The sequence below is a fragment of the Melanerpes formicivorus genome, unplaced genomic scaffold (genome assembly GCF_026170545.1).
Source record: "Melanerpes formicivorus ecotype bairdi unplaced genomic scaffold, bMelFor1.0.p_v2 SCAF_61, whole genome shotgun sequence".
In the NCBI taxonomy this organism is placed as follows: domain Eukaryota; kingdom Metazoa; phylum Chordata; class Aves; order Piciformes; family Picidae; genus Melanerpes; species Melanerpes formicivorus.
The window spans coordinates 1,724,365-1,745,145 of record NW_027142413.1 but is presented as its reverse complement, the minus strand read 5'-3'; the positions used below and the strand labels follow the sequence as shown (position 1 = coordinate 1,745,145).

General features: G+C 39.1%; 1 protein-coding gene across 2 annotated transcripts in view; it reads left to right on the top strand.

Annotated features, from left to right (window-relative positions):
• Positions 1-20,781, top strand: part of TRIO (trio Rho guanine nucleotide exchange factor) — a 258,492-nt gene that overhangs the window by 154,357 nt on the left and 83,354 nt on the right. For both annotated transcript variants that reach the window (XM_068161994.1, XM_068161996.1), the window contains exons 20-30: positions 2,808-2,923; positions 5,917-6,039; positions 7,948-8,142; positions 8,254-8,369; positions 8,917-8,983; positions 9,723-9,832; positions 10,293-10,362; positions 10,849-10,938; positions 13,983-14,075; positions 16,521-16,632; positions 20,172-20,362. In XM_068161994.1, coding sequence (XP_068018095.1) covers positions 2,808-2,923; positions 5,917-6,039; positions 7,948-8,142; positions 8,254-8,369; positions 8,917-8,983; positions 9,723-9,832; positions 10,293-10,362; positions 10,849-10,938; positions 13,983-14,075; positions 16,521-16,632; positions 20,172-20,362 — 1,283 coding nt within the window. The remainder of the gene's footprint in view (positions 1-2,807; positions 2,924-5,916; positions 6,040-7,947; positions 8,143-8,253; positions 8,370-8,916; positions 8,984-9,722; positions 9,833-10,292; positions 10,363-10,848; positions 10,939-13,982; positions 14,076-16,520; positions 16,633-20,171; positions 20,363-20,781) is intronic.

The following is a 20,781-nucleotide window of genomic DNA, read 5'->3' as shown; positions in this document are numbered from 1 at the left end:
CCTGTTTACAACCCCCCTTCAGGTAGTTGTAGAGAGCAATAAGGAGTTTGCAATAAGCAAAAAGGAGCAGTAGCCTGAAACTGCTGCGGCAAGTGGATTCAGCTGATGGAAATTGCTGTAAACTCAGAAGTGGAGCATCTTCATCTTTGCTTCTGCTGCTAATTTTGCATGCTTCTTTGTTACCTCTGTCTGCTGTACAGACTGAAACTGAACACAGTGCAGGAACTTGTCTACTGGCGCTTATATTTTTAGGTTGGTTGACAGAGTGCAGGATGCATGGAGACAGCTTGCAGTGGAAACACTCACAAAGCTGAGGGCAGCAGCCACCTGAAAACTGTGGGTTTATTACAATTATCCTGTCCTCCTGACACAACAGAATTACAGGTTCAGATGTCAGCGGGGAAAATACTGCTGCACAACCAGTTAAACTATCTAGAGGAATCAATCAAAATGTGCACTGGCTCACTCACTCAAAAAGGGAAGATCTCCCTACAGGTACCCAAAATATATACACTCACCAAACAGGGAGTGAGGTCTCCTGAGATGAGGTCCCAGTCTAAGGGGAGAAGAACCAATTGTCAGGCCACTTGCTGCCTGGAGACCAACTCTCTCAAATGTCTCCATAGCAGTCCTGTGGTCAATTTCTTAATTAGTCCTTCAAGAAACACAAAACCTGGGTTGGAGTTCTGGGCCCTGAGCTGCCAGTTGATGCCTGGGAGGCAAGCAGATTTTTAGCAGCTCCTTGCAAGTGTCAGCCCTTTGTCAGGCTTTTTGTGTTTGTCAGTGGGGTTGTACCTGCCATGCAGCTGAAGGCTCTTCAAGCCTGGAGAACAAGCTGAAAAGTGTACGAGACAATCATAACACATTTGGAATCAAAGAACGTAACTGCAATGGGGCTAGAGTGCAGAAAGCTTGAGACAGAGCTCCTCATCCAAACCTAGCAATCAATACTGATGTTCTATAACTTCCTTTGAGTATTTTATAGAATATATTTTTCTCTTCTTAGGCCAAGACAGTAACACTGATGGTGCCCAGCCAAATATCTCATTGACTTGCCATCTGTATCATGCCCTGACAGAACAGGACATGTTTGTTCTTTGTCAGAACTACTCTGCTGGTATCACTATCAATGGCTCTTGATATGGTGTGTCCAGTTGGATGTATTGCACTGTATAACGATGATTATGTCCCACACTTATACCCACCTTCTGTCCCCCAAAAATCTGACATACATTATGGGCAAGCATTTCTGAGATGGCATAAAGCAGAAATAAAATTGAGAAAGCAGGTGAACTTCATAGCAGATCAGATCATGGTCTGGCTGAGGGACAGACCAGATGAGACATGTTTGAGGGTAGCCTACCCAGCAGGAAGCAAAACTTAGCCACTGTGACCAGATTCCAACCAAAAGTCCTGGGTGATCTCATGGTTCTGTGACAAGTGGGAATATGGTACTTCCAAGCATGAGGATGTTTGCAATGATGCAGACAGGTTTCATAATCCCCAGGGAAGCTGTGACAAGTGGTTATAATTGGTCCCAGAACACAGATAGAGATGCTTTGCTCCTCAGGCTCCCTTTATTTGAGCTTTTCTATGAAACTGTTCCTTGGAGTTGTTAGCATTTGGAATGTAAGACATAGTGAACCTGGACAGTGGAGCCAGGGTTCTGCAGAGGCCTTAAGAGGCCTAATACCTGACAGCCTCCAGTCATAATTATGGAAAATAGCCAGCTGTGACTATAAGTAGAGAAGCAAGCATTATTGTGAAGAATGAGCCTGTTTTGTGGTAGACCTGACCTTGGGTTCTATGCAACTCTGGCAGAGACATTAGTTATCCCTGTTTCCATGTATTTCAGCTTGCCATCTGGATTTGCAGTAGCTACGAAGTCTGGTAGGGCTTCTGCTCTGGATGAAGCAGTGGTAAAATGAGCTTCACAGAAACTGCTAGGATTTCTTTGAGGGGGAAAACACAACATTGAAGAAGCAGAGTTGAGATAAAATGTTCTTCATGTTGTAAGCAGAAGGTCTTTGCTATCCAGAAAGAATTTGTAAGCCAGACATGGAACTGGAGGTTAATAGTGGAATTTGGGTGTGTCTTCTCAAGGGCAGACAGCTTCTGATACTCAGGAATGGAGTACCAAATTGTGGAGTTATTTGATTACTTGGAAGTTCTCTCAAGACTCAGTGAACACTCATGTGAACAACTCAACTTACTCAATTATACTGCTATTTGATTTGATTTGATTTTTTTTTAAGGGAAATTACAGACTAACTGTATTTTTATTAAATGTCTTTCTGTACGTTTAATATCTGCTTAGATTGCATTTGTTCTTGTAGTGACCTAAGGTTCTGTATTTGTTCATATGTATTAAATTACTAAAATATTTCACAGAAGACTAGTGTATTCAGAAAAGTTAATTGGTTATTATTTCTTTTGTTAAGATGTTGAGCATGTGCAGGCTCATTCTTTCTGAGGAAACTCCATCTAGAACCATTTTTATCAGACCATATTTCAGTTCTCTTTTAAGCAGTGGCAGTCCCTGTATAGAGTCCCTATATTTGAGAGAAGAAAGGTGGTCTAGTAGTTTTTATTAATTGCATCTCTGGTTTCTTTTATATTTATGTAAATAATAATGAAAAAGGAACACTATTTCATGAATATCATGAAAAAGAACAAAACAAAGATTAACAAAAAGAGTAAGTTTGTTGTGAACTCTGGAAATATAAGTGCTTGATTCCACTAATTTTAATGTGGTATTTCAAAACTGGCTGTTGTAACTTCTGTTGAAACTGTTCTCATTTCTTCAGATATCTTAAATGAGCTCTTCCAGAGGGAGAATCGTGTGCTCCATTATTGGACCATGCGTAAAAGACGTCTCGATCAGTGCCAACAATATGTGGTGTTTGAAAGAAGTGCCAAACAGGTGAGGGTCTTGTATAAAAGTCTTCTTCATTGTGATTGAGGTTTGACATACACTGACTTGTCTCACAAGTTTGCCATTGACTTCAATATTTCAAATGGCTGAAAGATCAGTGATTAAAATAGAAAGTAAGTGAAATTATTTACTCTTAATACACAACAGCTAAATCTGTTGAGGTAGAGTGTATTTACTGATGAAGTGTAAAAGTAGTCTTGTGCTTCTGCTGGCTTGATCTGCTGCTGCTGAATCTCATTTCTGCAAGCTTCTGTTTGACAAATTATTGTGCGTGTTAACTTTTAACACACACCTAATTTGACCAGGGAAGCAGTATTTTTCTCAGATGTTGAAGGGAAAAAAACCCACCTGGTTAAGCTGATTTTCAGTTCTATAAGACTGGCAAGTTGGATAACTCTAAGCAGTAATAACTGAATGACTTTGGTTTTGCAATTCTCTGTGTGTGTGGTTTTGTGGAGTCTTGCATGGTAGATCAATCTCTTTCTGTTTTGTTGAATTTTTCAGTAACTACCACACACAAAAAAAGTTCCGTTCAATGATGACAACAGAAGCCATCAAAATAATTAGGAGGTTTAATGGCAGAATTATTAATTGGAGTGATTTGCAATGGTTTTTTACTCCTTTTATTTATTTTTTTAAAATTGAGTGTAGGTCAAAGAAATGAGGCTGGCTGTTCGTGTTCTGCAACAAAGGATGCAATGTCCATAACCTGGAATATAGTTAGAGTTACTTCAAAGGACTCAAAAATTAATATGTTTTTTTCTGAGAACCAATGTAGACAAGGGCTTAATTACTAATGGCTTCCTTTGATCTCTTGAAAGATTTGAATTCTCTCTTTCATGCTTTCATGAAATAATGCAGGATAAATCTTAGAGTGAAGCTAAAGACAAATACGTCTTTAAAACAACAGTGCTCTGTTCCCTGCCCCACTTTTGAATAACCTCAACTCCAGCCTTCTGCCAAGGACATGACCTACTTGCTTTTGTATAGAAATTATTGAATAATAATCAAACACTGAAGATAAAGGTGTTAGCATTTTCATTGTAAATCCCATTTTTCAGCAGTCACCAGTTGTCATCACAAAGCGAACTAAACTGTATATGAACTCCACAATGAGAAGCCAAAAAATGGAAATGTTGCTGTCTGGATTTAGATTTTTTGTTTAGAAGTTGGAAGAATCCAACTTTGAGCCTTCGGACCTTGATGGCTGCAGTGGGACCAGATACCACAGTAGTTTGTGAGGACCTTCCAGAGTTAAGGACTCACTAAATTAATTTCTTCAGTTCTTGTCTGGTGTAATAAACCCACCAAAAAAAGGTAGAAGTTAAAAAGTTGAAAGCAAGAAGTATCAAAATAAATGTTACCAGAGATACTCCCTGTCCATATCAGTCTTCACTTGCAAATACTTGCATCAGAATGACAGGGGATATATTGTACAGGTGATTGGTTGAAATGTTCCATTTCTTGACAATAGTCCAACAGTTACTGCTTTGTTTCCATCAAACGTAGAATCTAATCTCATCAGGCTTGCATCTGCATTTGTATGTGATTAGGTAAATGGCATCTTAGCATTTGTATTCAGTGTTGAAGCCTGAAGTCATTCTATTTGATTTAGGTTTTGTAACAAAAGTCAAAAGTGTCCTAAAATTGTAAGAAAGAGAATCAAAGTCCTTTGATCACAGCCTTGATGAGCTTAATGTAGATGATGCCTTTTCCGCTTCAATCTTGAAAATACCTATCTGCTGTCCACCAAGATAAAACTTTTCCTGATTCAGGAGATGTGCATAGATAAAAGGGTAAATTGAAACAATGAGACTTACTAGCAATCTACAACCTTTTCTCTTGGGGTATTAATTTTTTTGTGTCTAGTGCTGTATGCGTGCACTGAAGGCACCAAAGATATACATGCATTTAGTAACAGGACAGTTGTAAGCAAGATGTACGAGCTTTTTGAGCATCTGATGTTGCCTTTGTCAGAACCAAAAAGTTTCTAAGTTCTTGTGGTGCTGTGTACTGCTGTAGTAGGCTATATTTACATCTGCAAAACAACTTGATGTCAGTCTTCAGTTACGTTTTGGTATTTTTACTGCTATGCAACATTTTGAGAGGACTCTCTATTTTTGCTGATAGCCAGAGAGTATAACTCCTCACAACCACTGAGATACATTAAAAGGGCAGCCAATATTAATGTGGGTAGGTCGTAGATAAGATAATAATACGATAATAATAATAATGATAATAATAATAATGATAATAATCATAATAATATAGATAAGATTGTAGATAAGAAAATAATAAGATCATAATAATAATAAGATAAAAAATAATAATAATGGTTCATAACAGTGAGAGAGTAAGGTGACAGCATGTGGAAGGGAAACAATTTCAGTTTGCAGTTCTTGTCTTTTATTACCTATACATAGATTATTTGGCGGAACTGATACATCTTACAGTTCCTCCTCTGCTGCAGGTTTGATTTCATGTCAATTAAAGAGTGAAATGACTGTTTGATTTCATGTCAATTAAAGAGTGAAATGACTGTTAAATCTTAATGTGCTTAAAAAGTTCAGACTATAAATTTGGCAGTATTATGTATATTTTTACAGGTTGGAAAATGTCTATTTCTGAGTACAGCTGTCCTTTGTTGCATCAAAAAGTGGTATTTTCTCATTTGGGGAGTATACTTAGAAAAATGTAGGCATAGTCAGAATCTTTTAGTAGTAGACTACTACAGTCCTATAGTAGTAGACTTCTCTGAAGTATTCATTTTCATGTGTTGGTTGATTCACTGGGCATTGTTTCATAGGCTAAGTGAATTATTTTGGAATTACTGATATTGTAGAGCTGATTGTTATGCATGACATAGAGTAAAATTTACCTGTGACAAATCAGTTTTTGTGAAATGCTGATCACAGATGGTTTCTACTGGCAAAAATATGTTGTCTTCTCTCTTACTTTTCTTTTGTTACTGCTTTATTTAGGCTTTAGAATGGATTCATGACAATGGAGAGTTTTATTTATCCACACATACTTCCACTGGCTCTAGTATCCAGCATACTCAAGAGTTGTTAAAAGAACATGAAGAATTTCAGATCACAGCAAAGGTAAAATAAATATTAGTAATATTTTGGGGGGAACAGAAAAAAGAAAGTAAAAACAAACAAATAAACCAACAACAAACTGATAAAAAAAACCCAACCATAAAAACCCCACAACCAACCAATAAAAAAAACCAGAACAACCCAAACTCCCACCTGCTCCCAAAAAAGTCCACAATGATGTGTCCATTAAGATTTGTTTACTTGCAGTGGCTTGCTTCCTGTATTACTTCTGGAAACAGAATAAACAAAAAGATAATCAGAAGGTAATCACTGTTACTGAAGCTTCGTGAGCCCTTTGTACTGCTGATTTCTCATAACAAAATCATAAACCTACAACCTTGCAGGGCCTTTGATTACTGCTTTCATGTCTTCATGCCTCTGATTACTGCATGTTCATTTAGGACGTAAAATACAAGGCATATTATTATTCATATTATTATAATTTAGCTAGACAACAGTAGAAAAGTTAAAGCTTTACTTTTTAGGTTACTCAGTTTATAGGTTACTCAGTTTATTATTATTTGGTTGTAAGTTTTGGAGCCATAGCAGCATTGTGTTATTCTACATCTCTGGAGGCCTATACACCGATGCAGATGTCAGTGGTGAGCCTTACCACTTTTCACACAGGAAAAGGCAGACAAATAGCATGTGAGTGAACTACTTGGGCATACGTAGCCTTGTCTGTCTATGTTTCATTTTGTGACCTTTTCCAACTGTTACCTGGTTTCCACCTTACGGCTTTCCAATCTTCACAAAGAAATAACAGGTCTGAAGAAAGTAAGCAATTACTTACTTGTCTGAAGGACCATTTCAGAAGAGGAGTCTCGTCCTGGGACATGGGAAGGGAGGAAAGGGAATACAGACAGCACAGAGATGGCTTTTGCTTTTCAAGTGTGCTTTTTCTGAGTTTTGCCTCCATCCTTTGTTCTGCTGGATGCTTTACAGCATGCAGAGTAGCAGGGCTCTCCTTGTTTCCTCTGTCAGCAAATGACGTGAGTGCCCCTTTTGAAAGTGTTTTGTTAGTGCCACTCCTTTGCCTTTTGGCTACCTGTTGGGAGGATATATTAGCTTTTGCTAATTCCATAGTGAAAAGAAATACTCAGATGAGGAACCATTAGGAAAGAAAGGGTTTAAGAAAAAAAGTTGGCCTAAGAGTCAAGTTTTTATTGACTGTTTTGCTTAACTGCTTGATACAAAGGGTGCTGACAGGACAGTTTACACTGACATGGTATCAGAGAGAGAGAGAACTGAAGGTATGAACTCATGCTCTGTGGACAATCTATTATTTCCTTGAAAGAAAAGTGCATTGTCTTAGGCAGCTTGCCAGTTGGAAAAAGCACTTAGTTACAGATTTGCCAGTGGCTACTTGTTGTTAGTTTCTTTTGAACAACTGTGTAACAACAAAACATAATATGAAAAAGATCTAAAGAATTGACTTAATCCATTTAAGTGTAAAGCATATAAGAAGACTTACCTCCTTTTCAGTGTACAGATGAGGTAGATTCTTGAGACTGCAGGCCCAGGTCCAATGCCAGCGCTTCTGTGGTAGTGAACAAAATATCCTCTTGACATCAAACCACTTTGTTGTTGATACAAGGAGAATGTCCATGCTCTGAAAAATTACCCTAGCAGAATTTAATCTCTGGGTTAGATATGGAGCACATTTTTGAAAGGGAAATTAACAACCTGCTTCTGGTCATGTAATAATAAAACTCAAGGTAACCAATATTCATCTAATGCTGTTTTTGTTAAGAAAAAGGTATCTGTTCAAAGGAATTCTGGAAAGAGGGAGAGGGAATCTAGCTTCTTTGATAGCTTCTCCAACTGCACTTATAATAGCAAGCTAAGCAAAATTACCCTCTTCATGACAGGTAGAGCTAGTAACTGTTCGATATTTTCCTGTTTTCATAGCAAACCAAAGAGAGGGTGAAGTTGTTGATACAGCTGGCTGATGGCTTTTGTGAAAAAGGGCATGCTCATGCAACAGAGATTAAAAAATGTGTCACAGCAGTGGATAAGAGGTACAGAGACTTTTCCCTGCGCATGGAGAAATATAGGACCTCTTTAGAGAAAGCTCTGGGTATTTCCTCTGATTCCAACAAATCGGTAAGAGAAATTTGAGTGTCATGACAGACAAACAAGCTTTCCTTGCATTTGATTTAGCTATTGTTTTCTCCTGTCTCCTTCCTTAATCAGTTCTTCCTTTCTTTAATAAAGAGCAAAAGCTTGCAGCTGGATATAATCCCAGCCAGTGTTCCTGGGTCAGAGGTGAAACTGCGTGATGCTGCACATGAGCTTAATGAAGAAAAACGAAAGTCTGCCCGCAGGAAAGAGTAATACATTTATTTATTTTTAATCAATGAGAATGCAGAAATCAAGCTTGATAATGAATAGACTGTCATGGCTTGTCTGGCAGCTTAGAAATTGGGTAAATGCTGAAAAGAGGGTGATATTACTCAGCAGTTTCTATTGCCATTTATTCACATGCTTTTACTCACAGATAATTATAGCATGACAGAATCTTAAACATTTAAAACTATGTTAGACTTCTTCTAACATCCTTTTTGGTTTTTAAGTAATTGGAAATAGTGTGTAAGGGGAGGAGGGAGGACAACAGCTAAAGGACTGTAGCGAGTGAAATGCATTTGAAAAATAATGCAGTCTTCTTCCCCATTTCGCTTTGCACTTGTTAGTAAAGAAGGATTGTTACCTCTTACATTTCCTTCATCTGTAGTCTTTCTTCACATTTCAGTTCTCAGATTTTCCTTGCAGCAATGGAAAAAGCAAAAGCTGATGAGGAGAAAGATGTATTCTGGTTATTATACATTCATAATGATCTAACAGACTGAGATTTGATCATTCTTTCTGTTGTCACCTAAGGTTCATTATGGCTGAGCTAATTCAGACAGAAAAGGCTTACGTAAGAGACCTCCGGGAATGCATGGATGTAAGTTTTCTGTTTTCACTGGTCTTCAAAGGCAGGATTCAGTCCATTGCTTTCTGTTTATTTCTGGTTTTAACAGCCAAACATTATTGGTTTGCAATCATAAGATTAAATTGAGCATCTTTTCTGCTGTTAGAAAGAAACATCTGATAACAGCTTTAGAATTTTTCCTATTCATTTTGCTTTTGTCAGTACTAAGTTTCAGCATTTGCTTCTTTCACAGTTCATAAACGTGGTATTTTTTGTTTGAGAGAGGAGGAGAAAAAGGAGGGGTTTACTTTATTTGCTTTGCTAGCAATAGAGATGAGCTTGTGTTAATTCTTTTATTATCTGTATCACATGTTCTGCTAGTAGCTGACATTTTGAATAGAAATTCAGAGAGGTTCCATGGAAAAGTGCCCAGTAATTGTTACACTGAAGCAAGTAAAGTTCAGTGCTAGCGGTTGCACAAAGCAACGGCTTCTAGACTGCAGACCTGACCTTGATAAAGAATATCCTGAAGCATTAGAGGTTGTCAGGAACACTATGTTTTAAATGATGATGTTTCAGGGTCTGTGTTAAATTGTCACTTTGAGAATTTGGATTTTGCTGTTATTTGACATAACAGGTATTGTCACAGTTGGAGATGATGTTGCATGATCTTTCCCTAATTTCTCTACGGGAATGCATGTTTCCAGATACGCTGATTCTTGTGTTCAGAGTTTGTAGACACTTCTTTCATGCATCTTTTTTTTGTGGGCAGACCTATCTATGGGAAATGACAAGCGGAGTTGAAGAGATCCCGCCTGGTATTGTAAACAAAGAACACATTATCTTTGGAAACATGCAGGAAATCTATGAGTTTCACAATAAGTGAGTGACTTATCTTCCATTTCCATATTACTTCTAAATCCAAATGATGACCTGAGGAATTTCCTAATGAAAATATTGTGATTATAAATAATGGACTGTTTTCCAGAAAAAATGTAAAGGATTTCTTCTCACATTGCTAAATTGCTTCAGTTGTTTTTTTGCAGCCAGGGAAGTACACCATTAGAGACTGTCTTTTTCAGTCTTGGACAATTTTCAGGTTTTAAGAAATTACTTGGATCAGTTTCAGACCTTCACATCAACATTTGTATTGAATTACATTTATGCATTAGTTCTGTAATTACATCTTTTTATCCATTTCTGTTATTGTTAACTCATACAGTTGCCAGGAATTACAGCAAGTTTTCTCGCTGCCTTTATTCACAGACAATAGATCAGCATTAGCTGCTCTAATGAAGGTGTTTCATGTGCATTGTACTATTTGTTTCTTTTCTATTCATAGTATATTCCTCAAGGAGCTGGAAAAATATGAACAGTTACCAGAAGATGTTGGACACTGTTTCGTTACTTGGGTAATGAAATCAAACTTACATTTAGAAGTAACAAGGGGAGAGAGGGAGCACAAGGGGATGGATTCTTGCTCTCAGGTCCCTTCTTAATTTGTAAAATTCATAAAAGTACCACTTCCTTCAAATTTCAGTAAAAATGTGTGTATCTTTAACTGGAAAAAACCATACAAATAAACAAACAAAGAAATAAGGCACTACTCTAGTGCCTAGCTGATCTTGAATTTCATGCAAGTTGCCCAAATCTGCATTCAGGTTTTGTTTTATATCTTTGTCTTAGGTACGAATAATTTACTTCTGCATACATTGCTATTGTTTTCAATGTTACTGGTCTGATGTATTTTCATATAGTGCTGATTTGAAGGGGAAAGTAATTCTGCATAGGTCAATTTCTTGAAAGAGAACATATGCTCTTTGATAACTGTGTGAAAACATTGAGATAGAAATGACGCTCTCTTAATAACCTGTGCAACTTCACATTTTGCTCTGCAGGCAGACAAATTCCAGATGTACGTTACTTACTGTAAAAATAAGCCAGATTCCACCCAGCTGATATTGGAACACGCAGGAGCATACTTTGATGTAAGTACTTTGTGTCTATCTTAAAAGTTTGCTGTAGCATTTTTAATCATGTACTTGCTGTTACACTGACTTCTGAAGAAAATGCAAGTTTCCTGGTAGTAATGCTGCAATTTAGTGTCATATTAAGAACATCAATCCTCTCTCTCACATGGCTATCTTACATTGCCCAGTTTTTCAAAGCTGTCATATCAAATGAAGTTGCTGTTATATATCAAGCAATTCAAAACTGGGTTCCAACATCAACAACTAAGAACTGAATCTCCAGTTCTCACAAGCACAGTCTGCAAATTTTAGCATTTTTTATATGCTTAGTTTGTGTTATAAGTCATAAAGATGGAAATCTTTATTAACTATTAGGAGCACCTTTACACTGTATTGGTAATTCAGCTAACTACAACAGTTCAGAGCTGCTAAACCAACCACCTTGGTTATTCAGTCACAGGGTTACTTGGTCTATGTGTAATAGAGGATTTGGGGAGAGATTTTGGTCACAGTGAATTGAGTTTTAGTTGAACACGCATATATACACATATGTACAGATTATTTTGATAGAGCACTCTCTATTTGGTTCTCAAAAGTAGAGGAAAATGTGTTTTTTTTAAAAAAAACCCTGAAATTCTTGGGATTAATTTCCAAAGTTTATCACTTAGAAGATGGACACTCTAAGTACTGTAAGGTAAAGCCTTCCTGTGAAGCCTCTGTTAAGTTTTCGGTGTTTGAAGAAGAGCAGGTATCCAGAGCTCTTCATGCCCTAATCCATGTGAAGTGGATTAAAAGCATAACAATCTAATTTTGTGTGCAGGTAACTTCAAGAGGTCCCCTTCATGCCACCGCTGGATAATGTGAAAATGTTGTGTTGTATCACGTTTTGGAAATTTCTGATACCATAATCATCTGTCAGGTGTTAGGGCTGTTGTGCATAACTTGAACAACTCATTCTGGAGATCATGTCTCAGCATGTGTAGGAAAAGAAGATTGTCAGGACTAGGCAGCATGGGTTCACAGAGGAGAAATCATGCTTAATTAATCTAATAGCCTTCTGGGGTGGTGTGACTAGCTGGATGGATGAAGGGAGAGCAGTGGATGTTGTGTTCAGCAAGGCTCTTGACACTGTCTCGCATAATATCCTCACAGGTATGCTTAGAAAGTATGGATTAGATGAGTGAACAGTGAGGTGGATTGAGAACTGGCAGAATGACAGAGACCAAAGGTTTGTGATCAACACTGCAGTCTACCTGGAGGCCTGTAGGTAGCAGTGTTCCCCAGAGGTCAAGTGCTAGGCACAGACTTGTTCAACATCTTCGTCAGCAGCCTGGATAAAGGGACGGAGTGTACCCTCAGCGAGTCTGCTAATGATACAAAACTGGGAGGAGGCTGTGCAGCCATTCAGTGACTCCTGGATGGGCTGGAGAGTTGGGCCAGGGTGAACCTAATGAAGTTCACTGTGAGTCAACAGTGTGTTCTTGTGGCCAAGGTGGCCAGTGGTCTCCTGGGGTACATTGAAAAGAGTGTGACCACCAGGTCAAGGGAGATTCTCTTCCCTCTCTACTCTGTACCAGTAAGGCCACATCTGTAGCCCCGAGTCCAGTTCTCAGCTCCTCAGTTAAGGGGGGATGGGGAACTACTGGAGAGACTAACATTGGGCTACAAAGGTGATTAGGGGATGTTCTCTGATGAGGAAAGACTGAAAGACCTGAGGCTGTTTGGCCTGGAGAAGAATTAGAGGGGATCTTATAAATACATATAAATATGTCAAGAGGATAGGGCCAATCTCTTTTCAGCGATGCCCCATGATAGAATGAGGGCTGTTAGATACAAAGTGGAAGATGGGACATTCCACTTCAACATGAATTAAAACTTCTTTACTGTGAGGGTGATAGAGCCCTGGAACAGGCTGCTCAGAGAGGTTGTGGAATCTTCTTCTCTGGAGACTTTTGAAATGCACCTGGATGTGTTCCTGTGCAACCTGATCTAGGTAAACCTCCTTTTAGCATGGGAATTCAGGAGGGACTTCTCAGGATCTCAGGTAGTGATAGGACTAGGGGAAATGGAATGAAGGTGGAGGTGGGGAGATTCAGGCTGGATGTGAGGAGGAAGTTTTTCATCATGAGAGTGGTGAAGCACTAGAATGGGTTGTCCAGGGAGGTGGTTGGGGCTCCGGCCCTGGAGGTGTTTAAGACCAGGCTGGACGAGGCTCTGGCCAGCCTGATGTAGTGTGGGGTGTCCCTGCCCATGGCAGGGGGGTTGGAACTAGATGATCCTTGTGGTCCCTTCCAACCCTGACTGATACTATGATACTATGAATTGGACTGGATGATCCCCAGAGGTCCCTTCTAATGTATATAATTCTATGATAACTTCTGTTTGAAAATACATTGTTAAAACATATATAATACTGTGGTAAGTAGTAAATACATGAAGTTCAGCCATGGTCAGCGCTTGAAATTGGAAATTATCCCATCTAATTATCATTTAATTTTATTTTCCTTTAGGCTTTGTAGAGCTCATTGTTTGTAAGTGGCTTTTTTTTTTTCCCCAGCTGGGTAACCCTGTTTCTTTAGTTAGAAAACGTCACTTGGTGCTCCCTCTTGTGGGAGAAAACGCTTTCTGTGACTTAACAGTTAAACGAACAGGTGTTGCTAAGAAAGCTCCACCTCAGCCTTCCTGTGATAGGCCTCGCTGTTCTCTGGAACACTGAAATGAGTATCTTCTGCATGTAATAAAAGAAATAGAGATTTTATTTTATTTTTAAATAGGCATTGTCACATGCTAAGTATCTCTAATCATTGCTATTTGTATTTGGGGTTGTGGAAACACTTCACAGGTACCCTTCAAGCTAATAATCTTTTGTTTATATGAAGTGGGCAAGCCAATGTACAGCGTGATTATTTGCTGTGGTTTGAATATCCTGTCCTCCTGGGTTTTTTATTTCTCCTTGCTAAAATAGAACAAATAGCTAATTTATATTATTGCATAGACCTCAGAGCAATCTATATCTGAGTGTTGGTGCTCACTGTCCTCAAATGTTACCTTTATTCATGTAGGAGATACAACAACGTCATGGACTGGCCAACTCTATCTCCTCTTACCTTATCAAACCTGTGCAAAGGATAACAAAATACCAGCTTCTTTTAAAGGTCAGTATTAATTCAAAGGTCTTCATGTGATTCTGCTGTTCTTAAGAAGATAAAGCTCCTGCTGAAATCAGGAGGGTACTTTTACTCTGCACTCTAACAGCATCCTGTGCGGGCTCAAATATCACTGTGAGATTTTTTAGAAGGCCATTGAAAATGAAAAGGTGTAAATAAGCAGTTTCTTTTCCAGAGTCCTGCAAATCAAAGAAGCTACCTCTCTACTGGTGTTTACTTAGGTAATGTAATTTGCATTTCCAGATTAATGGCCATGGACAGGCACATTTTTGTAGTGGTTTCTCCAAAAAAATGTGGTAAGCCATTAGCTATGTTTATAGTAGCAAGTACTGTAAAAGCCACAGTTTTTAATACATTTATATATCTACAACTATATTATAAAAGATCTATATAAACTAGATGAGTATATATATACACACACTGTGGTGGTGAGAGAAGGTTTCTCCCTCCCCCACAAAGAAACCACAGCTAACCCAGTCGGAGGAGCAAAGCTACAGAGCTATATTTACAAGCAGGATGAAATGCAGTGAATGTATACACAATATATACAGTATTTACAATATATACAGAAGTATACAGCAAAGAAAGTAACACAGAACAAAACTCTCTCCTCCAGAGGAGGAGGGTTCCCCCCCTGTACTCCCTCTCTCCCCCCACCTCCCTTTTTTCCCAAAAAGGGGTTAGAGCGAGAAAAGGTAATTATTAAGGAGGGAACTCTTGTTAGGCTCAAAAGCACATGCAAGGATTAATTTTCTTATCTTGAGGTCAACAGGTCCCGCCGCTGTTGCTCAGAAGCAGACAGGCTGAAAAGACAGAACAGGCTGGAACTGAGACAGACTCAAACTGAACTAAAACTTAAAGTTGCATTCTACCTATCTACCAATGAAATTCATTTAGAATATCTGAATGTTTTCAAAACATTCAGCCAGTGTTCCAGCACTGTCCCTTTCTTAAAGGCACAGCCTAAAACGGTCACACACACACACACTGACTGACTACCTGCGCAGTTGTTGAATAAACAGTCGTTATCTGCAATGTTGCCTGGAAATGTCAAGTAAATAGTAGCTCTTAAAACTTCAGTTAACTGATGCCTCCCCTTTTTACTTAAGAACTGCCATGTGTGGTGGGTTGAAGTTTCCCATTCACATTACCTAAGCACGACTAACTCAGAAGCAAATGGAAGCTGTATTTACAAGTGAAAACTACACTCTACAATGGAATGCAATGAATATGTTGTTAGGGTACATCTGCATCCATCCCACACATTTTATGCAATGAATTTGTTTAAAATAATCTTCTGTTTTCCTTTTTACACCCAAGAGTGAACTATTTCTATTTTTCTACCTTTTCTGCTTGAAACCTGTAGCTGAGTCTCCTTTTTCATCCCCTATAAGAGAGCATAAAACACGAAAGGATGGAGACCCAAAAACTTCAATGATACTTGAAACTCTTTACACTAGTAGAAGTTCTGTGTATTTTTTCCACATGGTATTGAAGCTGTTCCATGCCTCTGGAGTATATTTAGTTATACTCACTTCTCTGTGGAGCTGGCACGCAAAATTTAAGCATGATGATGTAGTGTTCTGATGTGATGGTGGTGTTGGGAATTAAATACAAAGAAAAAGAAAAGGGAGTTTAACCTGAGGCAATGAATTGAGTCTTTGAATACTAGAAGCAACTTAATATGCCCTTCTGGTGATGTAAGCTACATTTTATCTTGACATTGTTCAAATATTCAAAGGATGTGTGGAAATTTGAATGTCACCTTAGGTGTTATGTTAATATCTGTGGGATGTTGAAGGGGTAGGGAACTGTATAGCACAAAATCCCACTACAAGTTTCAGGATATTCCATTCTTAAATTTCTATCCAAATGTTAATTCTTGCTTGTATTCACAGGTTTTCTCTGTAGGATGCTTTTAACTGTGTGAGCACTGAATAAGAGTAATTAATGGAATATTTACATTGATACAGTGTAGGCCTCTTAGCAGCAGCAATACAGAGCAGTAGAGCAAAGACTGACATGGTGGGGGGTGGATGCCCTTTTGTGTTGTCCTGCTTTCTGCTGTTTTCATGACTTGACAGCAGTGTTGTTCTGTGCCTTGACGTAGCACTGCATCTGATAGCTGTGTCAGTGCTTATCATAAAAAATCCTGTCCTTAGTGTAACTTTGAAAGATTTCTTGTAAGAGTTCTTGTTAAGCAGATGATCTTGTTTAAATAATAGGTGGTTAACTGAAAGCTTGGGCTGCTCCTTGAGGAACAGATCATGATAAATACGAAATACGCTTTCATGTTATTGGCTGAGTAAGAACTTGAAAAAGATTTTTATATGCCAAAAACAATACTTTGCTTGTTAGGAGTACTTGGGTTATCTGTTTTATTGATGTAGAATTACATGATAGAGAGTACTGATGTGTGCTCATCTGTTGCAGGAGCTGCTCACGTGTTGTGAAGAAGGTAAAGGTGAGATTAAAGATGGCCTGGAGGTAATGCTTAGCGTGCCAAAGCGAGCCAATGATGCCATGCACCTCAGTATGCTGGAAGGTAGGATTTAAACTGGCTTTGATCAGTACTGGGTCCAGTTTTGTTCAATATCTTCATCAATGACCTGAATGAGGGGGTTGAGTGTACCTTCAGCAAGTTTGCTGACTATATCAAATGGGGCAGGGGTGGGGAGGAGGGGGCTGACACACTGGAAGGCTGGTTGGAAGGGGCCTCCAAAGGTCATCTAGTCCAACCTCCTCTGCAGTAAGCAGGTACATCCTTAACTAGGTCAAGTTGCCTAGAGCCCTGTCAAGCCTCACTTCAAATATTTCCAGGGATGGGGCCGAGACCACCTCCCTGGGCAACCTGTTCCAGTGTTCCACTACCCTCATGGTAAAGAACTTGTTCCTAACATCCAATTTAAATCTGCTTTTCTCTAGTTTGAAGCCAGTGCCCCTTGTCCTATCACTACAGGACTGTGTAAACAGTCTCTCTCCATCCTTGTAGGCCCCCTTCAGGTACTGGAAGGCTATTAGATCTCCCTGGAGCCCCTCCAACTCCAGGCTGAACAACCCCAAGTCCCTCAGACAGTCCTCACAGCAAAGGTGCTCCAAGCCCCTGATCACTTTCATGGCCCTCCTCTGGACCCACTCCATCAGGTCCATGTCCTTCCTTTGGAGTCCTAGTGGACAGCAAAAGTTATCCATGGGACAGCAATGTGCCCTTGTGGACAAGAAGGGCAGTGGTATCCTGGGGTGCCCTAAGAAAAGTATGTCCAGCAGGTCTAGGGAGGTTCTCTTCCCTCTCTACTCTGCCCCGGTGAGACCACAGCTGGAATGATGCATCGAGTTTTGGGCTCCCCAACTCAAGAGAGACAGGGGTCTCCTGGATAGAGTCCAACAGAGTGCTACAAGGATGATAAAGGGACTTGAACATCTCTCCTATGAAGAGAGACTGAGAGAACTGGGGCCGTTTAGTCTTGAGAAGAGAGGGCTGAGAGAGGAATCTCATCAATGTTTGTAAATATCTGAGGGGTAGGTGTCAAGATTCTCTTTTTGGTGGTGCCCAGTGATAGGACAAGGAACAGTGGGTACAAGCTAGAACACAGGAGGTTCCACCTCAACATGAGGAGACACTTTCTTGACAGTGAGTGTGATGGAGCAGTGGAATAGGCTGCCCAGAGACGTTGTGGAGTCTCCTGTGGAGACTTTCAAAACCTGCCTGGGTTTGTTCCTGCATGGCCTGCCCTACGTGATCCTGCTTTGGTGAAGGGGTTGGATTCAATGATCTATGGAGCGTCCTTCCAACCCCAAACGTTCTGTGGTTCTGTGATTTCCAATTCAGTCATATGTAGGTTACATTTGTTCAATAAATGTCTGTACTACTATACATTGAGAAGATCTGGTGATGTGAGCTATTTTTTAATCTTTGTGTTTCATACACCTTTTATATGGAACCATGTAAAATGTAGCCTTACTCAGGAAAATGAATTGTGGCAAAGGAAGGATACAGTTTTCTTAATTTTTTTTAATGTTCTTTTGTCCTGGTCTATATCTCTGCCACTACAGATTTGAAAAATCTGTAGATTAACAAAGTTTTGTACTGCTCACCTAAAATGTAATAGGTGAATGGCCACATATGATAGCTTTGGCTACATTTTCCAGCCAGTGTTCTTGGCTTCTTTATAGGAGTGTATTAGAGGTAATCTTGCTGATTTGTAAAACAAATAATTGCCTTCAAGAAATTGTCATATTTACTTATTTAGACTTGATAGGGTGCTTGCTTACATGGTTTAGTTGATTAGGTGGCTTGGATTAGTTGATAGGTTGGATGTGATGATCTTGAAGGTATCTTCCAACCTGGTTATTCTATTCTATTCTCTTGTCTGTGAGACTTCTGGTTGAAATGAAATGTATCTTCTGGCAGTAAAATGTCACCATAAGCCAGTTTAGCCTGAGCCTCAGCCCGGACAGCATAGTCATGTTCCCTGCAGACAGTGGAGGTCGGTTGTAATTGTTTCCATGTGTTTTGAACAACTTCTTGCCAAGATGGGTTTTGTAATTGGCACATTATCATATATAATGATGCCATCATATATTTCATAATAAAAGTGGTTTTCTTTGACACTCAAACTTTTGTCAATAAAAGCAAGGTCACTTTACTTTGCAGTTGGTGAATAAAGATACAGGTACTTCACGTCAAGATTCCTTTTCCTCCTCTCTGCTTTACAGCATGGAGCTTGTCATGGAATTTTCATTATGCTGCAAGTTACTATAAAACTCACCTTGGTTTGGCATGTGATCCTTGATCCTATGAATGCTCAAAATCACCTCTCTTCCCTGATTTTAAACAACAGTGTTGTTGGTTGCTTTGCAGGACCAGTTCCAAAAGCTTTGTTCAGGAGATAGTGCTGGTATAAATACTGGCCAGCTTTGACGGTAGTCTTTTAACAATGGGAATGCAACTCTGGAGAATATCCTAATCTTTTACATAGGTTGACTTTATAGCAAATCACACATGTGTTGTTAAGTCATCCCATGTTAAACAAATACCAGTGAGTGAGCACATTTCCTCTTTATGTCTCTGGAGGATTTTGAACTAACATCCTGATGCTACTTGCCTCTGATGCTTTCCATACTGTTGCCCTATTTTGAACAGTGAGAACTTGTTTTCAGAGAATATTGGCAAGTGTTTTAAAAACTTAACTGTTTTAACTTAACTATACTCAGAAGAGTATAGTGGACTAATTTCTGCTATCAGAATACAGAATTAACCAGGTTGGAAAAGACCTCCAAGATCATCAAGTCAAACCTATCACCCAATACCATCTAATCAACTAAACCATGGCACCAAGTGCCCCATCCAGTCTCTTCTTAAACGCTTAACAGTGATAGTGACTCCACCACCTCCCTGGGCAGTCCATTCCCTGCAACTTAAAGCCGTGTATTAAACTGGGAAAGCACTGTGCTACTACAATGAAAGTAAAATTGTTGATATTCTCAAACATAGTCTTTATCTTAAGGTAAGTAATTCAGCTGTTATTTCCTTATTGTGGATCAGTGCTGGAGTGACTCAGTGCCAGGCTGCATCTCCAAACTACCATCTTTTTTCATGCCCTCTTGGAACATGTTTGCATGGTCGCTGCATGTATGTTAGGGAAACTGTATCACCAGACAAGGTGACATTTGGAAGCTTGCCCATGTCTGAACAACCTGATGTACTCTTTCTGTCCTTGCAAATTGTTCAAAAAGCTTGTAAGAGAAATAATTTTCATCATGAAAGAGGTTGCCACAAGCTGATACAGACAGATCTGTTGTTTGTTGGTGAAATACTGCCAGAAGGTGATATGCTGCTTAGAGTTGGATCTCTAAATTTGGGCATAGATTTGAGCTACAGTTACATTTAGTATATTGCAATGTTGAAATCAAGTTTTGCTTTCAGTATGGCTTCCTTGGAAATCCTGTGTTTTGCAAGCTGTATTTTGGGGGGAGGGGGAATAGGAGGGAAATTATATAATTTTAAAAACAGAAACTGTGGGTTTTAATTTCCTTGTATTATCAGTTTTTCATGGTGAACCTTTCCTCTCCTTGTGTTTTTAGGCTTTGATGAAAATATAGAATCTCAGGGAGAGCTCATCCTTCAAGAATCCTTCCAAGTATGGGACCCAAAAACTCTAATTCGAAAGGGGAGAGAGAGGCATCTTTTCCTTTTTGAGATGTCCTTGGTTTTCAGTAAAGAAGTAAAGGACTCCAGTGGAAGGAGCAAGTACATTTACAAGAGTAAACTGTTTGTAAGTATGGGACAAGAAGTGATCATGTTTAGAAAATTGCCTGGGTTAGGCTGTGACTAAGCTCAGATTACTTAAATGTGCCTGAAGAACAACTATTATAGTACACTGAAAGAACAGCCTTGGAATGTGTAGAGTGAATCTTAAAAGTTTGCTGCTTTGTCATGCTTTTGAGGAAAAAGTAGGCCAAAAGTAAGTACTGAAGGCTCCATGTCAATCCTGGTGTGTCAGAACAAAGGAAAATAAAGGTTAGGCTGGACTGATCATGCCTTAATTGTGTGTGATTGCTGGTTCATCAAGGCTTATTTGTGTAAAGCTGAAGGACGGAAGGAGCTGAAAAGCTTCTTTCATCTTGCTTGTTTACTGTTTCTGTAGTAAGGATTCATTTTGATGTATATCCCACACATACTGATATGGAAAGG